This window comes from Natator depressus, chromosome 2 (assembly GCF_965152275.1).
Source record: "Natator depressus isolate rNatDep1 chromosome 2, rNatDep2.hap1, whole genome shotgun sequence".
Classification (NCBI taxonomy): Eukaryota; Metazoa; Chordata; order Testudines; family Cheloniidae; genus Natator; species Natator depressus.
Genome location: NC_134235.1, coordinates 142,231,181 through 142,248,024, shown reverse-complemented (window position 1 = coordinate 142,248,024; position 16,844 = coordinate 142,231,181). Strand labels below are relative to the sequence as shown.

General features: G+C 43.3%; 1 protein-coding gene across 1 annotated transcript in view; it reads right to left on the bottom strand.

Annotated features, from left to right (window-relative positions):
• The window catches only part of NFX1 (nuclear transcription factor, X-box binding 1), a 218,566-nt gene that overhangs the window by 190,506 nt on the left and 11,216 nt on the right, over positions 1 to 16,844 (bottom strand). The window contains exons 2-3 of the mRNA XM_074945080.1: positions 11,502 to 12,530; positions 3,181 to 3,342 (exon numbers count right to left, since the gene is read on the bottom strand). Coding sequence (XP_074801181.1) covers positions 3,181 to 3,342; positions 11,502 to 12,530 — 1,191 coding nt within the window. The remainder of the gene's footprint in view (positions 1 to 3,180; positions 3,343 to 11,501; positions 12,531 to 16,844) is intronic.

The window sequence follows — 16,844 nt, the reverse complement described above, 5'->3', positions numbered from 1 at the left end:
TGGCTAAGCGGCAGTTCTGCAGGAAAGCACCTGGGGACTACAGTGGACAAGAAGCTAGATATGAGTCAAAATTGTGCCCTTGCTGCCAAGATGACAAACGGTATATTGGGCTTCATTAGTAGGAGCCTTGCCAGCAGATCGAGGGAAGTGATTATTCCCCTCTATTCGGCACTGGTGAGGCCACATCTGGAGTACTGCGTCCAGTTTTGGGCCCTCCACTATAGAAAGGATGTGGACAAATTGGAGATACTCCAACAGAGGGCAACAGAAATGATTACGGGGCTGGGGCACGTGAGTTGTGAGGAGAGGCTGAGGGAACTGGGCTTATTTAGTCTGCAGAAGAGAAGGGGGCGGGGGGGATTTGATAGCAGCCTTCAACTACCTGAAGGGGGGTTCCAAAGAGGATGGAGCTCGGCTGTTCTCAGTGGTGGCAGATGACAGAACAAGGAGCAACCGTCTCAAGTTGCAGTGGAGGTGGTCTAGGTTGGATATTAGGAAAAACTATTTCACTAGGAGGGTGGTGAAGCACTGGAATGGGTTACGTTGGGAGGTGGTGGAATCTCCATCCTTAGAAGTTTTTAAGGCCCGGCTTGACAAAGCCTTGGCTGGGATGATTTAGTTGGAGTTGGTCCTGCTTTGAGCAGGGGGTTGGACTAGATGACCTGAGGTCTCTTCCAACCTTAATTGTCCATGATTCTATGATACGTAACTTGTTTGTATCAGTGTATAAAGAGGGGTTTCAGAGGGAGTGTCTTTGGCTAGCCAAGATGGGGGAACGGAAAATTCTGCCATTTGCTGAGCTGAGCTCATTGCAATGGGCATACATATGTTAGTGTACTGGTAACCATTGAGCCAGGGCATTAGGACAAACCTGGCCAAGTGCTTTCTCTACTGAAACAGGTCTATGGTCTTTTGGGCAATTTTATCAAGGTCTGTTGTGTCAGCTATCTGAGCAGAGTTGAGACAGCACACAAAAACAATACACACGCACACACCCACACGCAGCCAACGACTAAGTACAGTTCTGACTGAGAAAAAGTCTGTCATGGCTAGGAAGAATGATGATTGGTGAGAGAAACCATCTTGAACAAACCCTGAACCCTGCTAAAATTAAGTTTTAGACTCAGGTGTGTATTTTCGCTTTTATTTGCTTGTTACCCTTTCTAACTTTCTCTCTTATACTTGAACTCACTTAAAATCCTATCTTCTTTTGTTAAAGAATTTGTTTTACTTTTAATCTGAACCACCAGTACTGTATTTAAATTAAAGTGAATGTGGAAAGCTGCCAGGTTGTGTGCTTTTAGAGGAACAAACAAACCCTATTATTTCTCTGAACTGTCCAGGAGAGAGTTAGACATTACGGAGCACATGGCTTTTGAAAAATTCATGATTGGGAGTGTGTTGGGGTCACCCTGCAAGCAGTACCCAAGGCTGGTGGAGACCAGGGAGAGCATATTTGGTGTGCTGCTGGCAGGCTGCTGGTGCCAGAGCTTCTAAACCAGAGCTGTCTAGCCTGCAGACACTTAGGCTGTGACCTGCGTACTGACAGTTTGGCTGTGAGCATCCGAGGCTGGGAAATACAGCTGCAAAGCATTGAGAGCCACCCCGGGTTACAGGGTCACTGGTCTGGATTGCACCCCCAACCCCGTAACCCCTCTCCCCTTCAAGAAAGCACTCTCATGTCTAATTTCTTCCTTCCAAAGATTTCTGTGGATGCAGGGTGGTTGGGGTCCATGGGCTGGGCTGGGAGATGCAGGGGGGTTGGGACAACTGGGGTGGCAGGGGTGCACTGCCAGAGTTGGGGTGCATGGTAGGTGGCACAGCTCTGTGTGCAGGATATTTGGGGTCCACTAGCATAACTGGGAGATGCAGGGCGGTTGAAGTGCACTGGCAGAGTTGGGGAGGTGCAATGCCTCCCTCACCTAAGCCCCCAGCATCTCTCGCCTCCCCTTAACATCCATTCCCATTTATCCTTCTCCCTAAAATCCCCCACCATTCCCTCACTCCTCCACCCCCTAGTACTCCTTCCCTCCCAAGAAGCATTCAAGTGTCTAATTTCCCCCACCCACCACACATAAAATAGTATGATTACTACCATTTGTGAGTCGGGGTGGCAGTTTTATTTGCGGGTTTGTAATGTCCAGCCACTCAGTTCAAAACTCCTTTTGTCTTAGATGAGGGCTTGTGATTAATTTAACCTTAGTTTAGTTAATTGAAGGCTGAGTTCAAAGCCATTGATGGTAACTTCAGTCATCAAATTCAACAAGGCCTGTGATTCTACCAGTGATTAATACTTCTTCATTTAACAGTACAAGGAAGCAGAAGGAAGGTGGTGGGGGAAGGGACTGGGGAAGGCCCCATAACTCAGGAATCCCAGAGTCAAATGACCTCAAATTTGGATCACTAACACACACTACCCTGCACCCCATCAGGCACCCCAAACTTTAAAGCAATCCAATTAAACATTCAGATTTTAGACAGCTTACAAGCTTTGAGTTTTAAACCATATAAAACGACAAGAATAGAAACCCTCTAGCTATTTTTCTGTATTGGTATGTGCGCAGTGCAGAAAATGCACATTTTAATTTTCTCAGGCTGCCATCACTACGTTGGGTAAATCTTAGCAGATTGACTCCATTCTGATCCACTAATCAACAGTTTGATCTCAAACACTGAGTGGAAAAAAAACCCCACCCATAAGTTTCTTTAAAAATGGCTATTTTTTTCAGGGCTCATATTGCCAGAACACTACATACACATGTCTCCAATATATGGGTGACTAACCCTATCCTGCACCCTCCTGAAGCACAGCAAATTTCAAATAAATCCAACTAAGCACATCAATTCTAGAGAACTTAGAAAAGGTAACAGTTAAACAAATGTCTTAATGCATCTGTAACCACAGCAGTACTGGCATGCCACTATCATTCTCACACACACTTTCTCACTCTCTCGCTCTCTCCTGGAAGTTCATTCAGCCAAAAGTATAGAAAATAACATTAGCGTTGTAATGTGAAGAACCATAAAATTTGCCCATCTCTGATTTAAAGCTTGCTTTATTCGGAGGCAGTTGTACTAATCAACTTAAATGCATAGGTAATTTAGGACTAGAATTTGTCTTCTTCCACATACCCATGAAAAATGTGAACTTCTCTGTACATCTGATAAGAAAATACCTACCTTCGGCTTGTGATGCTGGTGATCTTGCCCACTTCTTAATGCAGTTCAGATGAAACACATGATAACAATTCTGACAGCTCCATACCGGGGCTATTTTTCGGATCACCTCACAGCACACCATACACTCATATTTCTCTGTGGTCAGCTGCTCTATCAGAGAACCTGAAAAGAAAATTCAATACATACACACCTAAATTAATAAAGACAATATGCACAAGTTATACACACTCAAAATGGCACCAAAATATGCTACACTTTAAATGCAATTTTATAATTTATTTCTTCCTGTGGATATAATGCAAAGCTTTTTCCTTCTGTTAGAAAAGCTGAAAGATTCCAATCCAAAAATTTGGTACAAATTTTCTGCTTTTTTGTGTGTCAGTCTCTTAAATTTGGGCAAAAGCAATAATAAATTGTTCAGGTGTTTCCTTTAAACCTATTAGTGATTCTTATTTGGCAGAAAAGAAAATTTTACAAGTCTTTTGTTCCAACTACCTTAAGTGGGAGAATTTAGCTTTTTTCTACTATTTACAAAGAACACCGCAAAATATACATCACTATACAAATCTCAATCTAAACGAAGTTAAAATCCTGTACTTGTGCATTATTTACAGACCAGCTGAATGATGCAGTACTGGGAACATGCAGAAGGCTTCATACTCCACCCACAAGAGGAAGCATTTTCTAACTGGCTGTTTTAGGAACAGAGTGGTGGGCTCCAGACAGAGCCACATTCAACTACTCTAGCCCAAAGGGATGGTTGCCATAATGTGGGACCCTTTTAGTAGGCAAATTAGCATCAAAGACTACCCTGAAAACAAAGAGGGAAGTGCACCTCAAACACCAGCTGGAAGAAACTAAAAACAGATAGTGGGAAAAGTCTGAAAATACATTAAGGTGTGCAAATATAGTTAGGGCAGCCAAACAACCTTAACTCTGCCCTATAGCTAACCCATGGGAGTAGGGGGAGGAGAGGAGAAGAAAAAAAAAAAATCAAGGGCATCTTTAGAAGTCAATTTAATCTAATCTGAGTCCACAAAACCTAAAATACTTATTCATAGTTGAGTGGTTTTGCACTGTGTCATTACAGGGCACATTTAAGGTTTCTTCTGAAGGAAAATTTACTATTTTTAAGTTATAAAAAAAATGAGCAAAAACGACCATTAAACCTAAAAGAAATATTACAATGCTGCCAATGCACAGAATTTTAATATGGGAAGTTTGAAAAGTTGGTGACAGGGCAATAGTTAGTGTAATTTGAGCTCCCTAGCAGCACACGCATACATGGTACTTTCACGTTTCCTTCTGGCCTATCTGATGACGGGATCCAGTCCAATGGGTGGCTTTTGAAGACATTTAGGATTAATGGTTATTTTTTACTTTTATTTGTCAAGTTACCTGGCACAAAAAAATTTTCCCTTCCAAAATGACCATTTCCCACAGTCCTCAATGGGACTGATGCCACATCCTGCCCTTGGGGATGATGGTGGAATCAAGATGCTCAGTCCCACTGAAAACAGTGAAAGAGATATCCCTTTCAAGAGGGCCACCAAACACCACAATGGCTTCAATCTTATTAAGACTTCCTTCCCTCTTAAGTATTTTTATGTGGTTGTGTAGAACACTGGCTCATGTATGGTGGGGTATCATCTAATAGTGGGTCTGCTTTAGAGGAGGACAGCCTGCTAGTGCAAGGCCACATTTACACTACAAACTTTGGTCGACTCAAGTTATGTCAGCATAAAGCCGCCGCAGTTCCAGTATGGCTGCTTGGGTTGGTTCTACACATCCTCACCAGAAGTGCCCGTCCCAACACAAACTTCGGTGCAAGAGAGGTACACCCAGGGTGCTCTGCATCACCCTTCGGTGAAATACCTTTTGACAAATTGTTGCAACATGCTGTGGGGTACACACAAGCTGCATGGGCATTGGGGTGGCTGAGGGCAAGAGTCAAGCATACACCATGTAACTTTCTCCATCCCATAATACCATCCCTATTCCATAGTTTTTAAGCCTTTTTTAAATACCACAAACCCGCTGTGACAGGATCCCTAGGGCACAACCTGGAACTGGGGTACTGCTGTGCCCCCTTAACTCTCCAACCTGGGCCATCTCTCACAATGCTTCGCTAGTGACAAGCAGCAAACCCCTCAGGCACTGCTATCACTCAGTACAACAGCATGTCGAGCGCCACATTTCAGCTAGATTTCGTGAATGCTCCCAAAGCCACTCACGAATCACACAGAAAAAGGCACCAGACAATTCCCCCCACCTCCCCAGCTTTGCACCCCAGAGCTGTAGCGTCTTGCCCTGGTCAGTGTAAGTTTATTACCCAGTCTGCCCCTCCCTCAATGTGGAGAGGACATACACCAGCCTTTGTAACCTGAGCTGAGATTTTCCCAAGCACCTCAACCAAAATACAATTTTAGGTAAAATATAAAACAGATTTATTAACTAGAGAAAGACTGTAAGTGATAATAAGTGGTAGGTATAACGGGTCAGAAATAGTTACCAAAGAAAATAAAAGATAAGCACACAATCTAAGTCTCAAACCTTATTACACTAGGCAGTATTTAGATCAAGCAGTTTTCCCACCCCACTGGATGTTAGGGTTCTTAATACACAGGCCTCTCTCTCTCTCAAACCTGGGACCAGTCTCCTCAGTTGAAGTCTTCGTCTTCTCAGTATTCTTGTTGTTTCCAGTGTAGGTGGGGGAGGAGAAAGGCAAAGACATGATGCTACTGTCCCTTATTTTATACCCTCAGTCCACGTGCCTGGAAAATACTAGCCCAAAACACGTCCTCGTGGGCTTTGCTGAGTCACAGGGTTGAGCGATTCCGCTGGTGTGGTCTTGTGCAACTGTCACTGAATTGTAAAAAACTTTTATTACAACTCCCCTGCTAATTAATGGTTGTGGAACATCCTCCTAGGCTGGGATCACATCCTTTGTATGTCACTAGCAAATTTACAGCATATTTCAGTAACAACCACTCAAAGTCTCATAACTTGATGCACACTAACAATAGACATAGTTTGACAGAATGGGTTTCAGCAGATCATGACCCTTCATAAGGTATCTTACATGACATGCTTTGTGTGAAATATATCAATTATACAACATGTGAATATGGGGGTTCCAGTGTGCTGCTTGGAGGTAAAGTGTGCCACACCCACATAGCACTTTTTTCTGGCCCTCACCCTCCAGTGCATGAACACCAGAATAAGAGCTGCATTGACGGTTAAGAAGTAAGTGGCAATCACGCAGTGGAATCTTGCAAAGCCGGATTGCTACCAGTCAATGGGAAATCTTTTAGAGTTGGAAAATCCACAGCAGAGGCTGTTACCACACCAGCGTATATGGCCATTTAGCATATCCTGTTACACAGAACAGCAATTCTAGGCAATATGCAGGACATCGTGGATGGATGTGCAGAAAAGGAGTTCCCGAACCGTGTTGGGGTGATAGATGGCACACACATCCCTAATTTCGCACCAATCCATCTTGACAGGGTACATCAACGGAAATGGTTCCTTTCCTGTGGTTCTGCAAATGTTGGTGGATCATGGGGAATGCCTCACCGATATCAACATGGGCTGGTCAGGGAAGGTACGGGATGCTCACATCTTTAAGAACAACAGGACTGTTCACAGGAAGCTGCAAGCAGGGACATGCTTTTCCAACCAGCATATTACACTGGCAATGTTGAAATGTCAATAGTGATCCTGGGGGACCCATCCTACCCCTTCCTCATGAAGCCTTACTCTGGCCACCCTGACATACCAAAGTTTCAACTACCAGCTCAGCAGGTGCAGAATGACATTTGAATGTGCTTTCAGCAGACTGAAGGGACACTGGCAGTGTTTACTCACTAGATTAGATCACAGTGAGAAAAATATCCCCCTGGTTATAGCTGCCTGTTGCGTCTTGCATAATATCTGTGAAGTAAAGGGGGAAAAATGCCACCAGGATAGAGGGCAGAGATGGAGTGGCTGTCTGATTACTTTCAACAGGCAGACACAAGGGCCGTTAAAGATCTCATTGAGGATCTATGCACTGAAGGAGCACTTTAATGGTCACTCACAGTAATGTGCTGTGCTGGCCAGCGCTGGCCCTGGCCTGCAGTTTTAGAGGCTGTTAGAAATTGTGTACAGCTTGGTGTACCATTTATGAACATCACATGGTCTTGTAATGCATCTATGAATTTTGCCATGTTTGCTGTACATTTGTAATTAATACACTTTTTTTAAAAAAAAACTGTACCTATGAATTCAGTGGCCCTGTACATTTACAAGTAGCAGATGCTTTGAGTAGGACTAGGCATCCTGGAGTACATGCTCTGAAGTAATAAAGATGAACTTATTTTCAGTAAATAAAAATTTATTGCATACCAAAAAAAGTGCAAAAAAGACAAAAAGTACAATTAAAAACAAATACAATTCAAACTGCTAAAATTATCAAAACAGAACTTTAAAATTAGAACAGTAGAAAACATTCCTGCCCATTTCAGCTACACGTACGCTGACCTGAGAGCGCCATGGGGGATGTATGTGACGTTCTGGTTGTCCTTACTTCATGCCTGGGGACAGTAACAGGGATAGGGGTTCAGCCCACGATGTCACCTGGAATGTTGAGGGGCTGTAAGGAAATGCAGTGGGTTAGCGGTGGGTCCTCCCCCTCTGGGTCAGTGGGAGGCCATTCCACCTCACTACGTCAGTGGGCATCGCCCACAGTCAGAGAACTACAGTAAACAGCTTAGGGCTCTGGCCCTTAGGCAGGGCAGAGCTGCAAGGATGTATGGCTTGGGCCTTTGGCAGGGCAGAGCACCGAACAGTCTAAAAGCTTCCGCCCTCAGGCAGGCAGGGCAATGAGCAGTGTGTGAGCCTTTAGGCAGAGGCAGAGCCGCAATTAGTTTCAGGACCGGGTACCAAACAGCCTCAGGCCTCAGGAGAGGTTTCTCTGACCTCTGAGATGGGGCAGAGCAGTCGGCTGTTTATTGCCTGATGTCTTGGCTCAGGTAGACGGCAGACAAATGCAGGCCTCGTGGCCTAAGGTGGGGATGCTGCCAGGAATCCTGCAGGGGGACCCGGGCCCACGCAACTCCACCGGGTCCCAGCCCAGTGATTGTTCCACCAGTGGGTCAGCGGGGAATCCAGCCACAACACGTTGACCAGGTTTCCAGCAGCAATGCAGCCAGACTGGGTCAGCTGTCCCTTGGCCACTTCCTCCCCTTGGGGTGTATCTGCATTCGTGGGAGTACACAGTTTCCTCAGGGTAGATGCTGGGACTGCCAGTAGCTGAGTCCTCAGTGCCTCGGTCGGCAAGCAGCTCTGGCCAGTCCTCAGCTCAGCCGGGCTCCTGTACGGTTTCCAGCATCAGGAAAGGGTGGGGTGGGAGGCGTCTGTCTCCTCCAGTGGCTGCAGCACAACTGAGCTCCAGGACCTGCCCTTTATACTTTCTGTTTTGCCTCCTGACTTCCAGTGGGAGGGATGGGCACAGCCTGGCTCCACCTACCTGGGCTCAGAGAGTGGTCCTGCCCCCTCTGGCTCAGTGGGAGGCCACTCTACCTTCCTACAGGGAGGTGCTAAAATGGAGTTCTCCACTGACTGCGAAGGGAAGTGAGCTCATGATTGTTGGACCTGTAGGTCAACAAGGGTCTGCTGCATTTGTATTTCCTGCCTAAAAAGACTTGTGTCCCGGTGCATCTCCCTCTCCTTTTCCCACTGAGACTTCTGGGCTTTTCTATGCGGCCTGCCACATTCACACAGCAGGCCCCCCATTCACAGTCCAATGCAGCACTAGCTTGGAGGATCTCAATGAACATATCCTCCACAGTCCCCTTCTTTCCGTCCTCATCAGAGTCAGTCATTCCATCGGTGTGGAAGGGGTACTCCACAGGGCCCCAACAGCAGTAGCTACAGATAAAACAGACAATGTATCATCGGATTTACAGTCACAGTGGAAAGTGAAAGATACATTTCAGAACCCCATTCTCTTAATCCCATAAAACCATGCTTGTTGACACTTCAGCTTTGGAGTCCCTCTGCACACCCTAGCTCTCCAGTCCCAGGCATTGGGAATATGTCCCACCAAGGGCATAGAAGCTGGGGGGCGGGGGGAAGGGTGAGGAGGGAGGAGAAAAAATGAGGAAGGAACGTTTCCATTATATGAAACAATGAAACATCAGCCTTTATTTCCATGGGTACAACCATAGGGCAATGGTACAGAGTACTGGCACTAATTTTCCACAGGCGGTAGTGATTTTAGCTGATATCTCACTCCTGAGGATAACAAAGGCACGGAAAGCACAGCTGCTACTGATGTCCCAAAGCTGCCCAGAACTATATGCCGCTAGCCTGTGAACTGCAATGATGCCAGGCGAAGTCATTACAGAGTGGCATGGAAAACTGACCTACCATTGAGGAATAAATAAGGCAGCCACTCCTAGAAACCTCCAGGAGGGGATTGCAGAGTACATCCACGAAGCCTTCATGAAGATTTCTTTGTATCTTCCTGAGAGCATTCCTATGAACTGCTCTGCATGCCACTGCCGCCGCCACCACCACCACCTAACCATACAGGGGATTGAGAAGCAGACAACTATCTGGTTGGTATACCGCTACCTCGTCTCATACAAGGAAAACAATGAAGAGTCAATACCTGCGTCTGGCTAACTTCATCAGGTTTCTCCGTGCTCAGCTGGCAGGACTGGCAAGTCTGCGGTGGAGTATTGGAAGTACATGGCTCGCAGCATAGCTGGATTCCCCTACAACGTCTCCCATCTCCACCTCGCTGTTGATCACATGGGTCTCTGTCTCAGGCTCCTCTAAGGTATCCACAGTGGTCTGCAGATGCTCGTGGGTTCTCTGCCAAGTATTGCATGTAACTCGTAGTAAAAGCAACAAGTGTGCAGCTTGGCATCAGCTCAATTGTCGGCCTCCATGGCCTTGTAGTATACCTCCTGCAGCATCTTTGCTTTCATGCGGCACTGCTGCTGCTACTTGCATCCCCTATGTAATGTTTTCATACATATCCATGTCTCTATGACTAGTCCATAGCTCTGCCTACACAGCCTCTTCTCCCCATACATCTAGGAGATCCAATAACTCATGTCTACTACAGGCAGACATACATGGAGCCGGCATGGTCGGTTGAGCAGCTGTACACAATGAGGGAAAACTGCTGAAGTGGGAAATGAGGAAAAGGCATTTTAAAGAATTGGTGAGGGTTTAAAAGGCGGAAAGCCATGTCTCTCCAGTCTCTGTGACCCCTGAGCAGTGGAGTTCACAATTGTGACCAGAGCGATCATTGCTGGACAGCTGCTGAAGGACAGTTAGGGTCAAGATAGGTCACACAGCATTTACACTCGCTCTGCATCAATCACAGTACGTCAAGCATGGCTCAATGCCATTTGGGCAGGGGTGTTAATATGTCACCCTTACGAGGGCGCTTACATAGGTAGCAATCAAATTTGAGTTTAGACATACACACATGTAAGTCGATGCACGGTAACATCCAACCTATCTTTGTAGTGTAGGCCAGGCCTGAGTGAAGGAGCTATTTCTTTAGATGAAAAATAGAAATCAGTGTTGTGGTTTTGGAGGGTAGTCAGCCCCCTCCACATCTGTTTGAGTTCCAAAGCCTAGAACTGAAGACATTCCACAAGTTCCATTACAGAGTCTGAACATTGTGCTGGTGATCTACTCATTGAAGGTCAGTGCCACACCTTTCCACTCCACTGTTTCAAAACTAAGGCCTAATATCTTTTTCTGTATTTCCAATATTACATATTATTGGTACCATATGCTTGATCTCAACAAACGGAGTCCAGCAATAGGAGGTTCATTTTACTCATCCCTTAATTAGCTCCTCTCTGTGTGCAACAAAACATTAGAAAACTTTTGCAACTTTGACAATAATTTCATTTAAGTATGCTCCAGCTTTAGAACACTTGTTCAAATCACTTCACATTTTCCCCCCAATTCTACTCTTGTCCCTGACGTGACCTCCATTTTGAAGTCTGATTTACAAAAGATGCAAAATTCAGCTTTAAACAAAACCTGTGAAAAGGCTGCCACCTTTCTATAAGGAAGTGGGAATTATGGAAAATCACCAGACACATAGCAAACAGATGCATTTAAATATAACACAGGAATGTTAAGTATCCTTTGCATCCTTTGAAACAGACCCTGTGAGGTGTTCAGCAACTCCTGTGAAATGCCAACAATCTTCAACCAACAAACATCAATATCCGTTGAAATTGTTCATCTCTCACAGGACCAGACCGTTAATTTGAAGGTCTAAACCAATCCAGGAAACTTACCTGTATGAGTTTCCTTGTTCCTTGGTACATTACTCTGCTTTTTCCAATACCGAGTCCAATTGAAGTGAAGGGAGGTTGTGTGTCCCACCTGTAGGTGAAGCTGTCTTCCACCACATTTGACTGATTCCCCTAAGTTTTGATCATTGTTGTGAACACCTGATTCTTTGCTCCTCTCACTAATTTTATCTTTTTGAGTATAAGTAAGAGGCGGCTTCTTAACTGCTTTTGTATTTTTACTGCGGTGAGTATCTTGTTTTTTCTGGATTTCTTTACCTAACTGGGGTTTACTCCACATGGACTTCCTGGAGTATTTCTTGTTCGCAAATGGATATCTTTTTTGTTCATCACTATTGCCAGCATATCCATCGTACAATGCTTTGCCAAAAGATGCTTCTGAAGAGTCAGACTGAGTCAGATCCAGAGATGGTATGTTTTCAAACATATCATCCTGCTGTTTAGATGTCACTCTCTTATCCCGCTCATGTAACTGCTTCCCCTTCTCTTTGAGGCCTCTTCCAGATACAGGCATCAGGTGTGTTTTCTTTGGCTTTGCCCCTCTATTATCTGCACTAGATACCTCCTTGTCACTCTCTGAAGAGCAAAAGTCATTGTATTCGTTAGGATTGACTCTCCACCTTGGTATTAATGTGGTATCTACACTTGTCATGTTGGTTGTACCATCAGATGATTGCCTTATCCGGTTTCTTGTATATGTCCTATCACTTCTAGATCTGTGCCATCGCTGGCTTTGAAAACTAGGATTCTTATGAGGTTTACTGGTACTAGCAAGCTGGAAAAAATCTTGCTGGCTACAGTACTGGCTTTCTGGACTATAAAAGCTGTGTTGCTTTGTGGAAGAGCTTACATAGTCTGTGCCTCTATCAGAAGACTGACTAGGAAGTGGTAGAGTATCATTTCTGTTCTGATTCCTATTGGATTCCAATCTACCCAGACTTCTCCAATTTACATCAGGAGTCTCTCTCTCTCTTGGAATGAAATCAGCTGCATCCGGATTGAAGTTTAATACACCTAAAAAGTAAAACAAAAAAGAGAGTTACTGAAGTTCAGAACTGCATAAAGTATTAAAATTCCTCTAATGATGTACCACAGCAAAATCTACTGCATACACAATGGGCTGAATAGTGCAGCTGCTCCAAACACTAAATTGCAAAATAAGGACCAATATCCAGAAATTTGATTTTTTCAGGGAGTTTTCATTGCTTATATGAAAATAGTTATTTTCTATTTGCCTTACAGGCATGTTAAATTTGTTCTGCACCTTCTCAGTTTTGGGCTGAGTGTAAAAATTTCACTAGGAAGAAAATTCTGCAGTCTTCTGAGTGCAGCATCCTTTAGCTAGCCAAGTAAAATACCAGATTTAAAGACTTTTCACAAGAAACCCTTTGTATTTCTGAAACCTCCTTTCTTCACCCCATGACCTCCACTCTTTATGTGAATGTCCCCTCTTTTCCCTACCCATTGTCCCACTTTGGACATTCACAACACCTCCCCACCCAACCTCACTTTAGCATTCTCCCCCCAGCCTTGTGTCCTCTTCTTCTAATCAACTTACTTTCCCCCATAGCCGCTTTTTCCTACCCTCTCGTTCCTCTGCCCTACCCAATTTGTTGATTCTTCTCCCCACTCTTCCTCCTCCTCCTTTCTGCCTGCCAGGTTCTGGTTCCTGGATGAAGGTGGGAGCGTAGTAGTAGTAATAAAAACTTCCTTTTCCTTGTGCTTAGTAGTATGAGGCCCTTCAGCAATGGCAATGAGGGAGAAGTCTGGAAAGAAGATTCTTCTGATCCCAGTGCTGGGAGATTGGTGGAAGCAGGAACTGAGTGGGGTGAGGGAAACAGACAAGGGGTGACCCATGTGGGCAGCGAGCCCTGGGAAGGACCCTCTCCTAAGCCAAAGCTGAGGGGCATATTGGCACTGATGCGGAGGGAGGTAGGATAGGGGCTCAGTCATTATCTCACTCTTCCACTCCACCCACTTTGACTAACTCCCTCCCAACCCTTTTATACTGTGGCAGAGCTATAGGCAGATTCCTTTGTTAATTTCTACAGGAGCTGTGGGTCCTTTGGGCAGGCAATATGTTTGCCACTCCTGTCTTATATGATGAAGAGACAGTAGTGTCTCTATAGTTAAAGTTGCAGCCATGTTCTATCAGAGATATGGCTGCCAAGCGATTAAAAAAAATTAATTGCGATTAATCGCGCTGTGAAATAATAGAATACTATTTATATAAACATTTTTGGATGTTTTTCACATTTTCAAATATATTGATTTCAATTACAACACAGAATAAAGTGTACAGTACTCCCTGTATATTATTTTTATTACCAATATTTGAACTGTAAAAATGATAAAAGAAATAGTATTTTTCAATTGACCTCACACAAGTACCGAAGTGCAATCTCTTTACCGTGAAAGCGCAACTAACAAAGGTAATTTTTTTTGTTATATAAATGCACTCAAAAACAAAATAATATAAAACTTTAGAGCCTTCAAGTGCACTCAATCCTACTCCTTGTTCAGCCAATCACCCAGACAAACAAGTTTGTTTAGATTTGCCGGAGATAATGCTGCTAGCTTCTTGCTTACAATGTCACCTGAAAGTGAAAACATGCGTTCACATGGCACGGTTGTAGCTAGTGTTGCAAGATACTTACGTGCCAGATGTGCTAAAGATTCGTATGTCCCTTCATGCTTCACCCACCATTCCAGAGGACGTGTCCACACTGATGATGGGTTCTGCTCGATAATGATCCAAAGCAGTGCAGACCAACACATGTTCAATTTCATCATCTTAGTCAGATATCACCAGCAGAAGGCTGATTTTCTTTTTTGGTGGTTTGGGTTCTGTAGTTTCCGCATCAGAGTGCTGCTCTTTTAAGACTTCTGAAAGCATGCTCCACACCCCATCCTGATCAGCTTTTGGAAAGCATTTCAGATTCTTAAATCTTGGGTCGAGTGCTGTAGCTATCTTTAGAAATCTCACATTGGTACCTTTTCGTTTAGTCAAACCTGCAGTTAAAGTATTCAACATGCTGGGTCATCATCCAAGACTGCTATAACATGAAATATGTGGCAGAATGCAGATGTAAAACAGAGCAGGAAACAAACAATTCTCCCCCAAGGAGTTCAGTCACAAATTTAATTAACGAGCGTCATCAGCATGGAAGCATGTCCTCTGGAATGGTGGCCAAAGTATGAAGGGGCATTTGAATGTTTAGCATATCTGGGATGTAAATACTTAATGATGCTGGCTACAAAAATGCCACGCAAACCTCTGTTCTCACTTTCAGGTGACACTAAATAAGAAGCGAGCTGCATTATCTCCTGTAAATGCAAACAAATTTGTTTCTCTTAGCAATTAGCTGAACAAGAAGTAAGACTGAGTGGACTTGTAGGCTCTGAAGTTTTACATGGTTTTGTTTTTGAGTGCAGTTATGTAACAACAACAAAAATCTATATTTGTAAGTTGTGCTTTCACGATAAAGAGATTGCACTATGGTACTTGTATGAGGTAACTGAAAAATACTATTTCTTTTGTTTATCATTTTTACAGTGCAAATATTTGTAATAAAAATAATATAAAGTGAATATGGTACACTTTGTATTCTGTGTGGTAACTGAAATCAATATATTTGAAAATGTAGAAAACATCCAAAATATTTAATACATTTTAATAAATTTCAATTGGTACTCTATTGTTTAACAGTGCAATTAAAACTGTGACTAATTTTTTTGTGTTAATCGCATGAGTTGGCTGCGACTAATTGACAGCCCTAATCAGAGACATATTTCAGTCTCACTAACTCTTGCTTAGAAGACTGGTTTAGTCAGAAAATTGCTAAAATTATTCTGAAGATAAAAGGGAATGTTTTTAAGAAGTATGAAGAAAACTCAAATTGTTTGATAATGTTACAGGTCATTAAGAATTTAGCCTAAAGTAAAAAATTCAAATCTGGGTGTCATTTGACTTTAACCCTCCAGATTTACATATATGTATCTCCTTGAAAACTCTTGCAGCTGCTTTATTCATTGAACAAATCGGGTTGTGACTAAATAAGGTTAACAGCTATTTTTGTTGTGGGTGGTTTGGGGTGTAATAGGCAAAATACTGATTTCCAATCCATGGAATTTTTTGTCATTGAATTCACTGGAGCAAGAGTGGGTAAAAAATTTGCACGAGCATATTGCAGCTTAGAACATTAAAAAAGGTCCTTCCCTTGCTAAACAGAGAAGTGGTAAAGACAAGTGGCAGAAAAGGGGTGTATTCTAAAGCTGTGGGTCTTGTCTTCTAATTCTATCTCTGCAGGTGTGTGCACTTTGTTATGGAAAGATAACCTCTACACAGTTGAGGTTGAAGCAAGGGTCATGTAAGGATGATTTTTAATTTCCTTTAATCCACCCTCCAGCGCAAAAAAAAAAAAAAAAAAAAAAAAAAAAAGCAATACATACTATGACATAGAGGCATGTGATCAAAATGGCCAGTGTCCCAGAAATTTACAGCTTAAACATTTCAGATACACAAACTCTGCCTAATCTACTTTCTTTTATGAAAGACCTGAAAGAAAAAAGGGCAAAAAGTTCCTTACTATAGTTTTCAGCTAATGAAGTATATTAACTTATTCCCACACCCACCTTGTGAAAGAGATAAACCTATGGGTTTGTTTTTAAACACACGTTTAAGAATATTTGAAGTTAGGTAACATTTGTAGGAGTTGTTAGCTCATGCTTTACTCTAAAATGAAAACATCAGCTTCTTATGATTCAGGATGAAATAAGCTTGTATATTTTTAAACTTAGCAACTTGCAAGCCTTTCATTTTTAAAAAGCATTCTTTAGTATAATTCCTTTTTGCCAGAGGCTGGGAATGAGCAACAGGGAATGGATCACTTGATGATTGTCTGTTCTGTTCATTCCCTCTGGTGCACCTGGCATTAGCCACTGTCGGAGGACAGGATGCTGGGCTGGATGGACCTTTGGTCTGACCCAGTATGGCCATTCTTGTGTTCTTAATATGTTTATGTCAAAAACAATACACTATGTATGCATAAGTACAAAGATAATTTTTAAACATGCTCATTTCTTAAGCAGTAATCAGCTATTCAAACCAGATATATTAAATAAGTGGCATGCTCAGAAAGACAAGACGATCATTACAAATACTTTTTACAGTGACCTAGACTAGGGGTTCTCAACCTTTTTCTTTCTGAGGCTACCGCAACATGCTATAAAAATTCCACAACTCACCTGCGCCACAGCAACTGTTTTTCTGCATATCCAGTAGATTAAAAGCCAGGGCTGGTGGCAGGGGGTAGCAAGCGGGGCAGT